Genomic DNA, 13,722 nt, shown 5'->3' on the forward strand with positions numbered 1-13,722 from the left:
CATTTGGGAGGGCACTTTGCCAAGCCCGCCTGCTGGTCCCCTGACCAGGAAATGGTCTTGGAGCGTGGGGCCAGCCAGGGAGGGAGATCCCAGCGGGGCCTGCCAGCTGACCCGCCCAGGAGGCAGGATCAGAGCACCTGAGTTGTGTCCACCCCTCCCTGGTGTGGCTGTCCCAGGGGCAACAGGTGCAGCAGGATCCTGAGAGAGGGGGTGAGACTTGGATGTGCCACTGCTGTGTGATGGGGCCCCTCCCCTGCCCCACCTGGAGCTGTTCCTGTTTCCAGAGCTGGGGCCAGGTGATGGTGCTGGGCTGGGGGTGGGTGCTAACAGGGGCCTAACCCTGGCTTGGATTTCTCCTTCTAACTGGATACTCAGGTTTCTAGTCCAGTGGCTCCCAGAACGCCAGCTAGTCTGTTACCCCGTGATGGCAACCCTTCCCCTGAGCTCTATGAAAAGAACTGCAGCAAAGAGGTGATTTGAGGGCAGGCTGTATGGCCGAAAGATTTTTAATATTTCAGATGATCTGGACACGTGTTCTCTCTCCAAGGTGGGCTGTCATGTTGGAGCCCTAACGGGGACTGGGAATCTGGAGCTACACGGCCTGGGTTCAAGTCCTGGCGTCAGCCCAGGTGAACTGGGGCCGGTCACTTTCCAGCCACGAGTCTCAGCTGGTGTGAACATTAAATAATAATCTTGGAACACAGTGGTGTTCAAATAAGCAAAGCTGTTAATGGCTGGCAAGGCCCCTTTCAGAAGCAGACGCGCAGGCCAGGCTGTGAGCCAGGCTTTTGCCCCCACCCCCACCCCCAGGCCCTTCCGAAAGCCGCAGCACATGTGAACAGGCCCTTGCCCTTTCTGCACCTCCATTTCAGCTGAGATAAATGAACTTGTCAGTTGATCCCTTCTCCCCGCCCCACAGGATTAAGGAAGTCATTACTCTTCTCGTGACAGAGGCTATCAACAAGCCTGGGGCCCCAGGGGCTGGGAAGTCCCTGAAGGCGCTGTGGCCCAGCTGGGGCAGAGAGCTCTGGGGTCCTTACAGCCACCTGCCCCCTGCTGGGGTCTGCAGGGATTTCAGTCTTGGTGCCTATGAAGGGGCCCCTGCTGTGTGGTCCATTCTGGGTGCCAGACCTTATCAGCCCCATCCAGCTGTTTAATCACGTTATTAAGGTAGCTGTTGTTGCCATGGAAACTGTGTGGGTGGCAGTGGGGGAGGGGCTGTGGGCCCTCCGAGCGTGCCGCTGCCTGTTCTTCGGAATGGGAATTGGGGGCCAGTGGCTTGAGAAGGGGTCACCCATCGGGTTCTGTGGGATTGCAGGGAGTATCATGGGGTCCAGGAAGTGACCTCCACCAACTGTGTCATTTACAATTAGCTTTGTTTGGGTCAGAGAGCCCCTCACATGCCTTGGTGTCAAAGAGAGAGCATCCCGAGTTCCTGGGCATACATCTGCAGAAGTGGGCTTTGGAGGGTGACTTTCATTTATTTGTTCACTCATTCTTTCTTTCTTTTGTTCAACAAATGCATGGGAGTGCTGTGTCTGTGCTAGGAACTGTTCTAGGCAATGGGGAGTACGCTGGTCAGCAGAGCAAACCCGTCCTCACAGAACACATATTCCAGTGAGAGAGAACAGAAAACGATAAACATGAGAAATAATTCAATTATATACTATCCTAGAAAGTGATAAGGGCTATGGGGAAAATAGGACAGGCCGGCAGGGATGGGGATGCAGGAGCACGATGGGGCTTACAGTTCCAGTTTTCATTAAGAAGGTCAGGGTGGACCTCCACGAGAAGGTGAGGTCCGAGCACAAGCTTGCAGGTGACCAGGGCACGAGGCACAGCACTGTTGGCTTGAGGCAGGCACGGGCCTGACATTTGGGAACCACACTGAGGCCAGGAGGCAGGTGGAATGAGAGAGAGGAGCGGGGAAGCTGAGGTCAGAGAGACAGGGGAGCAGATAATGAGGGTCTCGAGGCCCCCTTGGAGACTTTGGCTTTTACTATGAGTGAAATGAGGAGCCCTTGGCAGGTTTTAACCGGAGAAGTGACATGGTGCATCACTAAGACGTCTGGCTTAGGTTTCATGAGGACTTGCCTCCCGCTGCTGTGCTGGAGGAGACCGCTAGGCAAGCTGCGGGCGTGGAAGCAGGGAGGCCAGAGAAGGCGCGACGCCACAGTCCATGTGAGAGTGTGGGGTGGAGAGAAGCCGTCGTATCCCGGATGTATCGGGGAGATCCAAATGAAGATGCCTTTTTATAGATTAAAAAGAGTTGAATGTAGCCCTTTCATATCGTTCAGCCTAATAATTTGAAGGTAGAGTGGACAGGATTTGCTAAAAGGTTGGGTGTGGGCTGTGAGAGAAGGAGAAAGAATCAAGGACGACTCAGAGAGGGCTTCCCTAGTGGCGCAGTGGTTGAGAGTCCGCCTGCCGATGCAGGGGACGCGGGTTTGTGCCCCGGTCTGGGAAGATCCCTACATGCCGCGGAGCGGCTGGGCCCGTGAGCCATGGCCGCTGAGCCTGCGCGTCCGGAGCCTGTGCTCCGCAACGGGAGAGGCCGCAACAGTGAGAGGCCCACGTACCGCAAAAAAAAAAAACGATGACTCAGAGGATTCTGGGAGAAGGAAAGCATTGCCCTGCATCAAGGTGGGCAGGTTGGAGAAGGGGGGACGGGCAGGATTTCCGTTCTGAACACGTTGTGCGTGACGTGTCCTGTCGTTGTCCTTGCGAGCAGTCTGAGGTCAATAGTCTAAGGACACAGGCAAGGACAGGTACCCACTGTCTCCTGGAGAGGGCTCTGCCCAGCTGGGACATGCGTATCTGAAGGAAAGGAGCCCAGGCCGGATCTCCCTGTGGGTCAAAGCCGTCACCTGGTCCTCCCAAGACCTCTTGACTCTTGCCACAGTGGAACTTGTTTATGAAACCAAAACAAGGTCCCGGCAGCCTCTGCTCAGTCACCTGCTTCCTCCAGTGTTGTCCTATTGGAGTCAAGGTGCTTTGCTGTTCATTCTCCCCCCTTGCGGGGAGCTGGCTGGGATGCTGTCATTACTCCCATTAGTGTGGAGACTGAGGTTCAGGGAGATGAAGTCTCCAAAGAGGCAGCCCACGCTGGGTCCTCTGCATCAGGGTTTGGTTCTCCTCGGGACCACTCCCTGCCTGCCTCAGAGAGCCCTGACCCTGACCCAGTGAAAGCGGTGATTCCTGGTTGTGCCTTTGAACTCAGGCTCCCGTCTACCTATACACTCTCTCCCTTGTCTGTCAACGCACAGACCTTGACTCACAAGGTCAATCTGGGCTGTTCCTCATACCTGGCCCTGTGCTGGGAGCTGGAAGTTGCGGGGCAGGAGAGGAGAGGAATAAGAGTAGGGCCCAGTGTCTATCCTGAAGGGTTCACGTTGCTGTAGAGAGAGGATGTATTCACAGGTGCAGGTCCAAGCAGCACAGGGTGGGAGAGACCCCAGCTCGGTGCCACGAGGCCTGGGTGTCCGTCCCAGCTCCCAGCTGCCAGGTGTCCTTGGACCTGTTGCCAGAGCGGGGGGAGCCTGCCTTTTCTTTTGCCTGACATTGTTCGTCGTCTTCTCTTTTGGAATAATGACCACGTAAGTGCTATAATAAAATGCTACTGAAACATAAGGGGTGTTGCTCACTCTCAGCTGATAGTCACTTATCAGGCTGTTGAGAACATACAAAATAAAGCAAGGAAAAGCCCGCTGGCGGCTGGGGTGCCCCAGAAATGCTTTCTGTAGGAGGTGAAGCTCAGCTTGGGCCCAGAGAGGTTGGCAGTTCACTCCAGACCCGAAGACCAGATGGTCAGAGCTGGGGGTGGCCTTGGGCCAGCTATCTGGATGGCAACTAAGTGGATGGGATTAATGGGCTTGCCAAGCGTTAAAGCAGGGTGCAGCTGCCCCTTGACAGTGGAATGGATAGGTGCATGGGTCCGTTCATACAACGGACCAGGAGCAGAAATGGGGAGGGAGAATCCACACTCACACTCAGCGCCAGGGATGACACCCCCAAACGCAGTGCGGAGAGAAGAAGCCACACATGAAAGCCCCAGGAAATGTGTGATTTCCTTTATAGGAAGGTCCCACGCGGGCAAGATCACATGTTGTTGGAACTCAGAGCAGTGTTCTGGGATGAGGAGTGGTTTGGAGGGGGTACAACAGGGGCTTCTGGGGGTTGGCAATGTCCTGTTCCTTGATTCTAGTTCTAGTTACACAGGCGTGTTCAGTGTGTGAAAATTCACTGAGGTGTATACTTAAGCTGTGTGTACTTTTCTGTAAGTATACTATACTTGGCTAAGAAATGTGGGTTTTTTTTTTTGCGGTACGCGGGCCTCTCACTGTTGTGGCCTCTCCCGTGTGGAGCACAGGCTCCGGACGCGCAGGCTCAGCGGCCATGGCTCACGGGCCCAGCCGCTCCGCGGCACGTGGGATCTTCCCGGACCGGGGCACGAACCCGTGTCCCCTGCATCGGCAGGCGGACTCTCAACCACTACGCCACCAGGGAAGCCCAGAAATGTTTTAAAGAGGAAAACAATATGGGCCAGGGCACCTGTCTCCTCTCTCCTGGTGCAGCGTGATCAGGCCTACAGAGTAACCCCTCTCTGTGACCCTGTGCCCAGCCCAGGGCCATGTGCCCAGTGCCTCTCTGTGACCCTGTGCCCAGCCCAGGGCCATGCGCCCAGCGCTCAGCAAGAGTCTTCTGGTCCTAGGCTCGCATCGCTTGAGCGACTACTGAGTACACGGCTCTAGAATTCAAGATGTACACAGTACAACCTCTGCCCTCCGGGGCTTGAGTGAAACGCCCCAAAGAAGCATGTGCCTGGACCTCATGCTCCCCAGGGGCAGGGACGGGTCTGTTCCGAGTGTGCCTCCCCCCCACCCCCGCCGCCTGGCTCATAGCAGGCCTTTATCAGAGCGTCATCAAGTGGAAGACGTACTCCAGAAGGCGGCTCCGTTGTTAGGTGCTGACTTCAGAGCAGGAAGCGTGCTCAAGATGGGAGAGGTGGGTCCTAAGCCGGGCCCACCGCCCTTCCCTGTAGGGATCTTGACAAGTGGAAGAAATAGGGACCAGGCTGAGCGAAGGTGTAGGAGTGAGACTCTCAGAGCAGATTTAGAGTGAAGTGAGTCTGGCAGTGGGGGACGGGAGCAGTGGGAAGGCAAGGAGGGGTGCTTGCACTTGGCTCCAGGGGCAGCAGGAGCCCCTGCAGGTCTGGGGCCATGAGGCAAGGGGCACAACGCTGCCTTTCAGGAATCTCGCAGCCATGGGCAGGTGCTTTGGAGGCAGAGGGCTGACTCAGATGGGATTAAAGAGTGAGGGTAGGCTGAGGAAAGGGAAGCAGGGTGTGCAGACCACTCCATGAAATATTTTCTTAAGGTGGGATAACTCAGGCACATAGATAGTTTGATAGTTCACATAGATAGATAGATAGGTAGGTAGATAGATAGTTCAAGGCCAGTTGTGGGACTTGAATGCCATGCTTAGACTTTGTCTTCTAGTCAGTAGGAAGCCACTGAAGGTTTAGGGGCAGGGTGTAAGATTATCCTTTTGTTTATTCATTTATTCAACAAATGTTTAAGTAATTTAAGCAAATTTTTGCTGAGCACCTACTATGTGCCGGGCACTGCTCTAGGTACTTAGGATACATCAATAATGAAATAAGATTCTTTCCTTCAAGAAACACACATGCCAGCAGAAAGAGATGAGAGAAAACATAATAAATTTCTAAATTATGTAGCATGTTAGAAGGTGGTAGGTATAGGGAAAAGAAAAAGCAGAGAAAGGTTAAGGGAGTGGACTGGGAATGCTGGGGGTAAGGTGCAAGTGAAATATGAAACAGGGTGGTCAGCCTAGGCCTCAATCAGAAAGAAAGACTTATGGATGTCTAAGGGAGGAACGTTCCAGACAGAGCAGCCAGTGCAAAGACCCTGAGGCAGGAACACGCCTGTTATGTTCAGGAATAGCAATGAGGCCACTGGCTGGAGTGATGTAGGAGAGGCGATGAGAGAGGTCACAGGTTGGCGGGAAGGGACGCTGTGAGGGGCCTTGTAGGCTCTTGTACGATGTGTAAAGTGGAGATGTCCAGTCGGCAGTCGGATTTAGAGTTGGGGATATGTAGAGTGATGGGGTAGAGAGATAAACTTGGGAGTCATTGGCATGTAGGTGAGACTGGAAGAGATTGCCCTGGGGGTAAGTGCAAATGGAAAAGGAAATGGAGAAGAGGAAAGGACTGAGCTCCGGGGCACTCTGATGCCAAGCAGGGGAACCAGTAAGGAGACTTAGAAGGAAAGACCAGGGAGGAAGGGGAAGACCAGGAGAGTGTGGGCAGCCATCTGGGCCCATAGGGCATGGAAGGGAAGAGACCAGAACCCCGTGGAAATTGCTCGGGAAGAGGTGGGGGCCTGGGCTAGGCTGATGGCTGAGGGGCCAGGTGGGAGGGGCCTCGTGGGAAATGTTATCATCTCAGTGTTACCCTGGAAGAAACTAAGGCCCAGAGAGGTGAAGGTCAAGCGTCTTGCCTAAGATCACACAGGTATTGAAAGGCGTAGAGCCAGTCGTAGTGAACAACATTTATATAGTCAAAAAAGTGTGAACTGTGAATATTTATTTAACAAAAGCCTGTTATGTTTCTACATGGAAAGTTGAGGAAGTTCAAGTGGAGAGAATGTAAGAGAGGTACAGCTTTAACTTTCAGAACAAAAGAAAAGAGTGATTATCAAATAGTGGTAGGTCATGTAATGATATTAAAAGCAAAAATCATGGAAGTAGCTACCAGAACAAGTTAGCATATTTGAACATACTTACCCCTGGAAAGTGAAACTAGGGGTGGGGAGTGATGAGGCAGGGTACCATTTTCTTTTCATGTACCTTTAGAATTGTGTGCATGTTATAACTTTGACAAAAATAAAAATGACAATTATTTAAACTGGCGGTTAGAAGGTAGAGGGTTCTATCTTCTGGTGTTGAGTTGTCTCTAGGTGGATGGGATTGTGGGTGAGGTTTGGGTTTTTTTTTTGGCTGCCTTGGGTCTTCGTAGCTGCGCGCAGGCTTTCCCTAGTTGCAGCGAGCAGGGGCTACTCTTTGTTGCGGTGCGTGGGCTTCTCATTGTGGTGGCTTCTCTAGTTGCGGAGCACGGGCTCTAGGCACACGGGCTTCAGTAGTTGCGGCACGTGGGCTCAGTAGTCACAGCACGCGGGCTCTAGAACGCTGTCTCAGTAGTTGTGGCGCATGGGCTTTGTTGCTCTGCAGCATATGGGATCTTCCTGGACCAGGGATCGAACCTGTGTCCCCTGCATTGGCAGGTGGATTCTTAACCACTGCGCCACCAGGAGAGTCCCTTTTTTTTTTTTAGTTGTTTATATCTTATGAGTTTCTGTAAAGACAGTCTAATACTTTGCAAGAAGGGAAAAAAAGATTAGTTCATCGGTGGCCTTGAGGGAACGTCTTGGTAAAATATGTGTTTGAATGTGTTCCCCCATCTCTTTCCAGAAAAGTTCTTAGGTGCAAAGACAAAAAGCGGTCTTGTCTGGACTCAGTGGTTCCCCAAGACACGAGACTGTCAGTGCTAGAACCAGGGCAGTTCTATGCAAACTGGGGCGGTTGGTCACCCCAGCTTTGTTTACAAAGCTCTCTCCACATCCCCTTGCTCCTTTGAGTTCACACCCACTGAGGAGGTAGGTGGGGCAGGGATGGCTGCCCCCAGTTTAAAGGAGAGGCAACGAAAGCTCAGAGAGGCTCCCTATCCCTTCCCTGGGAGAGCCTTAGAGGGAAAGTGGGCTCTTCAACCCTGTGCATATATTGCTTTGATAAAATTAAAAATTAATTTAAAATAAAAGAGCGGAAATCTAGAACGACAGAAAGCAGACCAGTGTTTGCCTGGGAGGGATGGGCCGCAGAGGGGCACGAAGGAACTCGTGGAACGGTGGATTATTCTCCGTCTTTATGGCGGGAGCGGTTCTGCAGGTGTGTACGACTGTCACTCACTGGATTGTGCACTTCAAATGGGTGCAGTCTATCGTGCTTAAATTAGACATCAGTTAGAGAGACAGAGAGAAAATATGAGGAAATGGAGCGCCCTTAGCCTCCTGGAAGAGCTCACACTCGGGACAATGCCTGCTGGTTTGCACAGTTAGACCTTCATATTCACACACCTTCTGACCCCCGGAGCGCATGGGGCAGCTCTCTGGCCCAGCCCCCTCCCTGGAGCCTGAGCCCAGGGCTGCACAGGCTGCCCCTGAATTCTTCTCTTTGTCCCCAGGACTCCAATCTGTCCGTGCACACAGACAGCCCGGACTTCACTCCCTGCTTCCAGAACTCCGTGCTGGCCTGGGTCCCCTGCGTCTACCTGTGGGCTGCCCTGCCCTGCTACCTGTTCTACCTGCGGCACCGCCACCAAGGCTACATCGTTCTCTCTCGCCTCTCTAGGCTCAAGACGGTCAGCGGCTCAGGGCTCTCCTGCGGGTGGGACCAGGACCTAGGAGAGTCTCCTTTTAATGGGTCCCTTTCCCCACCCTCATGGACTGGTCTGGGTTCCCCAGCCTCACCCTCCCTGTGCTCAGCCTGCCAGTTGGGCTCAGATAATCTCTGCTTGGGGAAGTTCAGTCAAGTTCTCCAGCAATGCGCTCCCCACCCTGGAGAAGCTTCTGGCCAGTGCCCAGCCCAGCCCTTGGGGGCAAACCTGGGCAGGTCTGTTGGTTTCAGGAGCAAAGGCTCCTCCCCAGTGGGGACCATCCCTTTCTTTGGGGATGGAGGCCCCAACATGTGCCCTGTTCATAGGCCTTGGGCGTCCTGCTGTGGTGTGTCTCCTGGATTGACCTCTTCTACTCCTTCCATGGCCTGGTCCACGGTTGGGCCCCTGCCCCCATCTTCTTTGTCACCCCCTTGGTGGTGGGGGTCACCATGGTCAGTGTGGGACCAGGGAATCTGGGTTGGGGAGGATCTCCAGTGGGTTGTGGGATTGTGATGGGGGAACCGTGGGCTCTGAGGAGAAGGCTGGACACCTTAGGAGTGGGTAACCCCAGAAACGTATGGCCATGTGGCGTGGGGAGGAATGGAGGCAGGTCCAGATGTGCGTGCTCCGGCCCAGCCTCCCCTGCCCTCCCTGCACAGCTGCTGGCCACCCTGCTGATCCAGTATGAGCGGCTGCAGGGGCTTCGGTCTTCGGGGGTCCTCGTCACCTTCTGGTTCCTGTGTGTGGTCTGTGGCATCATCCCCTTCCGTTCCAAGATCCTTTCAGCTTTGGCACAGGTAAGCGGAAGAGAGGAACCTGCCAGGTCCCCTGCTGTCTAGGGATTGTCCCCAGAGCTCAAGGTCACTGCTGGGTCCCAGGCTCCTCTCTTCTGCCCCTCCCCGGCTCCCTCCTCCGCTGTTCAGTCCTTTTTGTGTCATTCCCTACTTCTTGTACCTCTGCTGAGAAGCAGACTGGTGAGCCGGGTGAGGACCGTTGTAACCCAGGGGAATGCAGCAAGATGCAGCCATTGTTGGCTGTTCGTGGGAACGTAGCAGCCACCACCGAGTACGATGTCCGTTCAGTGAGAGCAGGTGCGCAGACACGAACGGTTCTGGGTTTCCTGGAATCCCGTCGTCTTGTTCTCCCTTTTTTCCCACCTCCCTCAGTTCCTGGCCTTCCTCTGGATCTTCAGTGGTGCGCGGGCGTGGTAGGAACACTGGGGATCAATCTAGTGTCTCCGTTTCTCCATCTCAAGAGGAGGCAGTCAAGTATATTCATAGGCGCACAGGCTGGGAACAACCCACTTACTCCTTGTGATCTTGGGCAAATTCCTGAGTCATCTAGAGTCTCATTTCCTCAATCGCAGACTGAGAATCATGAGATTTCCTACCTGTTAGGGAGGGTTAGACAAGGTGATGTAGATGAGCAGGGCAAGTCTCCACAGGACAGTGGACCCCCTATGACCTTTCCCGTCTCTCAGAAGCCTCTGGGCAGGGGGACCCAGGTACCCACTTTTGCTGACTTCTACCCCAGAGGGGTCTGGTGCCCCAAAGGACTCCTTGGGGCAAGGGCTGCAGGCCCAGGGCTTCCCAAGCTCTGATGCTGCTCTCCTTTCTCCCCCAGGGCAAGATCTCAGACCCCTTCCGCTTCACCACCTTCTATATCTACTTTGCCCTGGTGCTCTCTGCCCTCGTCCTCTCGTGCTCCAGGGAGAAGCCACCGTTTTTCTCCCCCAAGAATATCGACCCCGTGAGTCTTAATGGAGGTGGGTGGGGGTGGGGGTGCCACAGCCCACCCCTCAGCCCAGCCCTCACCAGCATCCCCCATCCCTTCCAGTTCATTCCATCTTCATGTCACCTCCACAGTGTGCACACTGGGACTTGGAGCAGGAAGGAACGGGGCACCCTCCTCCCTCTGCTCTGCCTAGAGAGGGTGGTGTGCCCTCCTGATGTCCCCTGCCCCACTCTTGCACCTTCTAGAACCCCTGCCCCGAGGCCGGAGCTGGCTTCCTCTCCCGCCTGTCTTTCTGGTGGTTTACAAAGTGAGTTGGCTCTTCCCCAAGCCTGGGGGCCCAGGGGAGGCGGAATGGGGACGGAGAGTTGGGGGATGAGAAAGAGGAAGGGGAGCAGGCCAGGAGTCCAGGGGCCTGAGGAGCTGTGAACCCCAGCGGGCGTGGGGCAGGCGAGGGTGGGCTGGGGGCTGAGTACAGAGGCCGGTCCTGGTCCAGTTCTGATCCCAGGGCACAGGCCAGACCTGTGTCTCCAGGCCGTGGGGACAGGCCTAGGGTCCTAGAAGGAGACCGTTAGTTCCCAGCTCTTTGGTCAGGGAGGAGCTTGCAGCTGTCATTCCTTGGGCGCCCCTCAGAGCAGCTAGAGCAGAATTGTGTCTGTGACCTGGGTGACAGCCCGTCAACCATGTTGTACTGAGGAGGCTCCTCGAGCTGGGGCTCCATCCAGCAGGCCTTGTCATCCCCCAGGGCCGCGGCCAGCATGGATTTTGTCATCAGTGCCCAGGAGTCAGTGGGGCATCTGGGAAGGAGTGAGAAAGGGCTGGGAGTAGGAACTTGGGGTAGGAGGCAGTGACCCCCATCCTGCTCACTGTGCGAATAAAGGAACACTTTCCTTGGCCACAGCTCCCTAGGGACACCCTCCTCTCTGGAGACCCTTGTCCCCAGGCTGCTAAGCTCTGACCCAGGCTGGTGCTGCCTGTCCACTCCAGGTTGGCCATCCTCGGCTACCGGCGGCCCTTGGAGGAGTGGGACCTCTGGTGCCTGAACAAGGAGGACCGCTCCCATGTGGTGGTGCAGAGGCTGCTGGAGGAGAGGAAGAAGCAGCAAGAGCGGGCGGCGCGGTGAGGCGCCCCTCCTCCCCCGTCCCCGCGCCCCCTACCCCCACCCCTTCATACAGCCCAGGTCTCCTGCAGGCGAGGCTGGTAGACCCAGGAGATCATGGCTGGGCGTGGGGAGAAGAGCAGGTGCAGGTGGCCCTGGGGTGGGCAGCTCAGGCCGGGGTCAGCTCTCCCAGCGCTACTGATGCTGGAGGATGGCTGACGCTTTCGTAGCACTTACGCCGTCCCAGGCATTGTCCTCATCGTGCAGACTAACGCGGTTAATCTCCGACAGCTACTGTGCAGGTTCTGTTGCCTTTGTGTTCCGGATGAGGTCACTGAGGCACAGAGGTTTGATGAGGCACCCAAGGTCCCCTAGTTGGTGGTGGCAAAGCCAGAATCCACACCCGGCCGTCTGGCCCCACAGCGCTCACCACTGCCCTGCCCTGCCAGGGACTTCCCTCAGGAGGGGAAGGGGCTGGGGGAGGAAAGTTGAGGCCAGCGCCCCCTCTCAATCCTGCTTCCTGCGTGGAGGCAGTGGCTGGAAGAGATGACCCTGTGGCTAAGGGCCTGCCCGCTGGCAGCCTGTCTGTGGCCGACTACCCAGCCAAGGAAGCTGAGGCTCTGAGCCCTTCTTCACCCACGTCCTCCCCCGCCCCGCCCCCCAGGACCGAAACCCCTTCCACCCGCAACCTGGGGCCCAGAAATCCCATGCTGGTTCCGCCTGAGCCTCTGATGGCCGACTGGCTGTGAAGGAACCGGGGACATGGACTTGCTCAGCAGTGCCTTGGGCTCATGGCTTGGAGCCTCTGGAAGGCCTAATGGCCCCCAGGCTGCCTGCTGCACCCCCTCTCTGTCCCTCCATGCCGCCTCCACTCCCTCCCTGCTCAGCTTGCCAGTGACTAGGCACTAGCCAGCCCTGGCCATGTCTCCCTTCTTGTCAGCATCCTCCTGGAGCCAGCCCTGGGCGGGGCATGGAGAGGGCCACAGGTTGGGAATTGCTGGGTGTATAGTCCTTGAGGAGCAGTTAAGGCACCCCTTCGTATATCCTCTAGCACCTGAAGACACTTGGGGATTCTCAGCTGGAAAGTCTCATTGTCCTTCCCCCTCCCAGTTCTGAGAGCCAGCGAAGAGCTCCCCCTCCTACCTGGTCCTCCCCAGCCCCCGTGGCCCTTGGCTTCACGGAGCCCATGTGCCCATTCCTACCCACTGCTCCTTCCTCCCCGGACCAGACACCAGGCTGCGGAGGCTTCTGGGAAGAGACTGTCCAGCGAGGGAGAGGTGCTGCTGGGGGGCCGGCCCCAGGCCCGGGAGCCCCCCTTCCTGCGGGCCCTGATGGCCACCTTTGGCTCCAGCTTCCTCCTCAGCATGTGCTTCAAGCTGGTCCAGGACCTGCTGTCCTTCATCAACCCGCAGCTGCTGAGGTCTCTCTCCACGCTCCCTCCCACGCAGCCCTTCCCGGGGCAAGGGGCTGGCTGGCTGGCCGGCCTCGGGGACAATGGGTAGAGAGAAGAGCCCCAGACCAGGAACCGAAGGGGCTATCCCCACTTTCTGTGCGACCTTTGGCGAGTGGCAGAGCCTCTGCACCTCATTTCCCCATTTACATCCAACTTATCTGGACTAAGTACAACTGCCAGGTACCCTGATGTATACATTAACATACATTCTCTCTTTAAATCCTCCTGACAAACCTACAGAGAGGTGCCCTTTTCCCGTTTTACAAACGAGGAAGCAGAAAAACGAAAAACAATCCAGAAAATGAGGAAATAGGAACTCAGAGAGGTGAAGTGACTTGGCCAAGGGTACGCAGCTGGGAAAGATGGATTTGAGTCCAGGGCTCTGAACTCCATCTACGATGCTCTTTCCAGATGATAGGCTCCGCCATCTATCACGTGAGTGGCTTGGGCTAGAAAGAGCTCTCAAATGAGGGGATGGGAAGGAGCTAGCAGCTGAGCCCTCAATCCTTTGGCCCTCCAATCATACATTTGTGCATTCATTCATTCAGTGAACATATTTTGAGCCCCCAGGTCCCCCCAGGTGAACATATTTTGAGCCCCCTGGTGCCAGACACTAGGTATACAAAGATAACTAAGATATGGTCTTAAAGTCTTGTGGGAGAAACCAATATGTAAATCTATTAGAGCACAGTGTGGGCGGAGGTGTACTTATGTGTCTGAAAAAACCCCAGAGGAGCAAGGAAGCCAGCCTGGGAAGGGGCAGGGTACACTTGCCAGCCAGAGAGCTTATCAAGTTTGGAAAGACAGGCAATTTGCTGACTAGGTGAGGAAGGAGGGGAAGGTGCAAAGTCACAAAGGCCTGAAACAGCATAACTCAGGAACTCCAGGTGCTTCTGAATGCTGTGGCGGGGGTGTGGGTGACCAAAGTGAGGGGCAGGACAACAAAGGGAGGGAGGGAGAGCTAAAGAAATCCTTGAAAGATTTGAAGCC

General features: G+C 55.6%; 1 protein-coding gene across 1 annotated transcript in view; it reads left to right on the forward strand.

The window, feature by feature from the left end:
- Positions 1–13,722, forward strand: part of ABCC3 (ATP binding cassette subfamily C member 3) — a 43,888-nt gene that overhangs the window by 4,194 nt on the left and 25,972 nt on the right. Inside the window, exons 2-8 of the mRNA XM_059997627.1 lie at positions 8,258–8,434; positions 8,776–8,901; positions 9,109–9,246; positions 10,073–10,198; positions 10,429–10,490; positions 11,168–11,299; positions 12,508–12,699. Of these exons, the coding sequence (XP_059853610.1) occupies positions 8,258–8,434; positions 8,776–8,901; positions 9,109–9,246; positions 10,073–10,198; positions 10,429–10,490; positions 11,168–11,299; positions 12,508–12,699 (953 nt within the window). The remainder of the gene's footprint in view (positions 1–8,257; positions 8,435–8,775; positions 8,902–9,108; positions 9,247–10,072; positions 10,199–10,428; positions 10,491–11,167; positions 11,300–12,507; positions 12,700–13,722) is intronic.

This window comes from Delphinus delphis, chromosome 19 (assembly GCF_949987515.2).
Source record: "Delphinus delphis chromosome 19, mDelDel1.2, whole genome shotgun sequence".
NCBI classification, from domain to species: domain Eukaryota; kingdom Metazoa; phylum Chordata; class Mammalia; order Artiodactyla; family Delphinidae; genus Delphinus; species Delphinus delphis.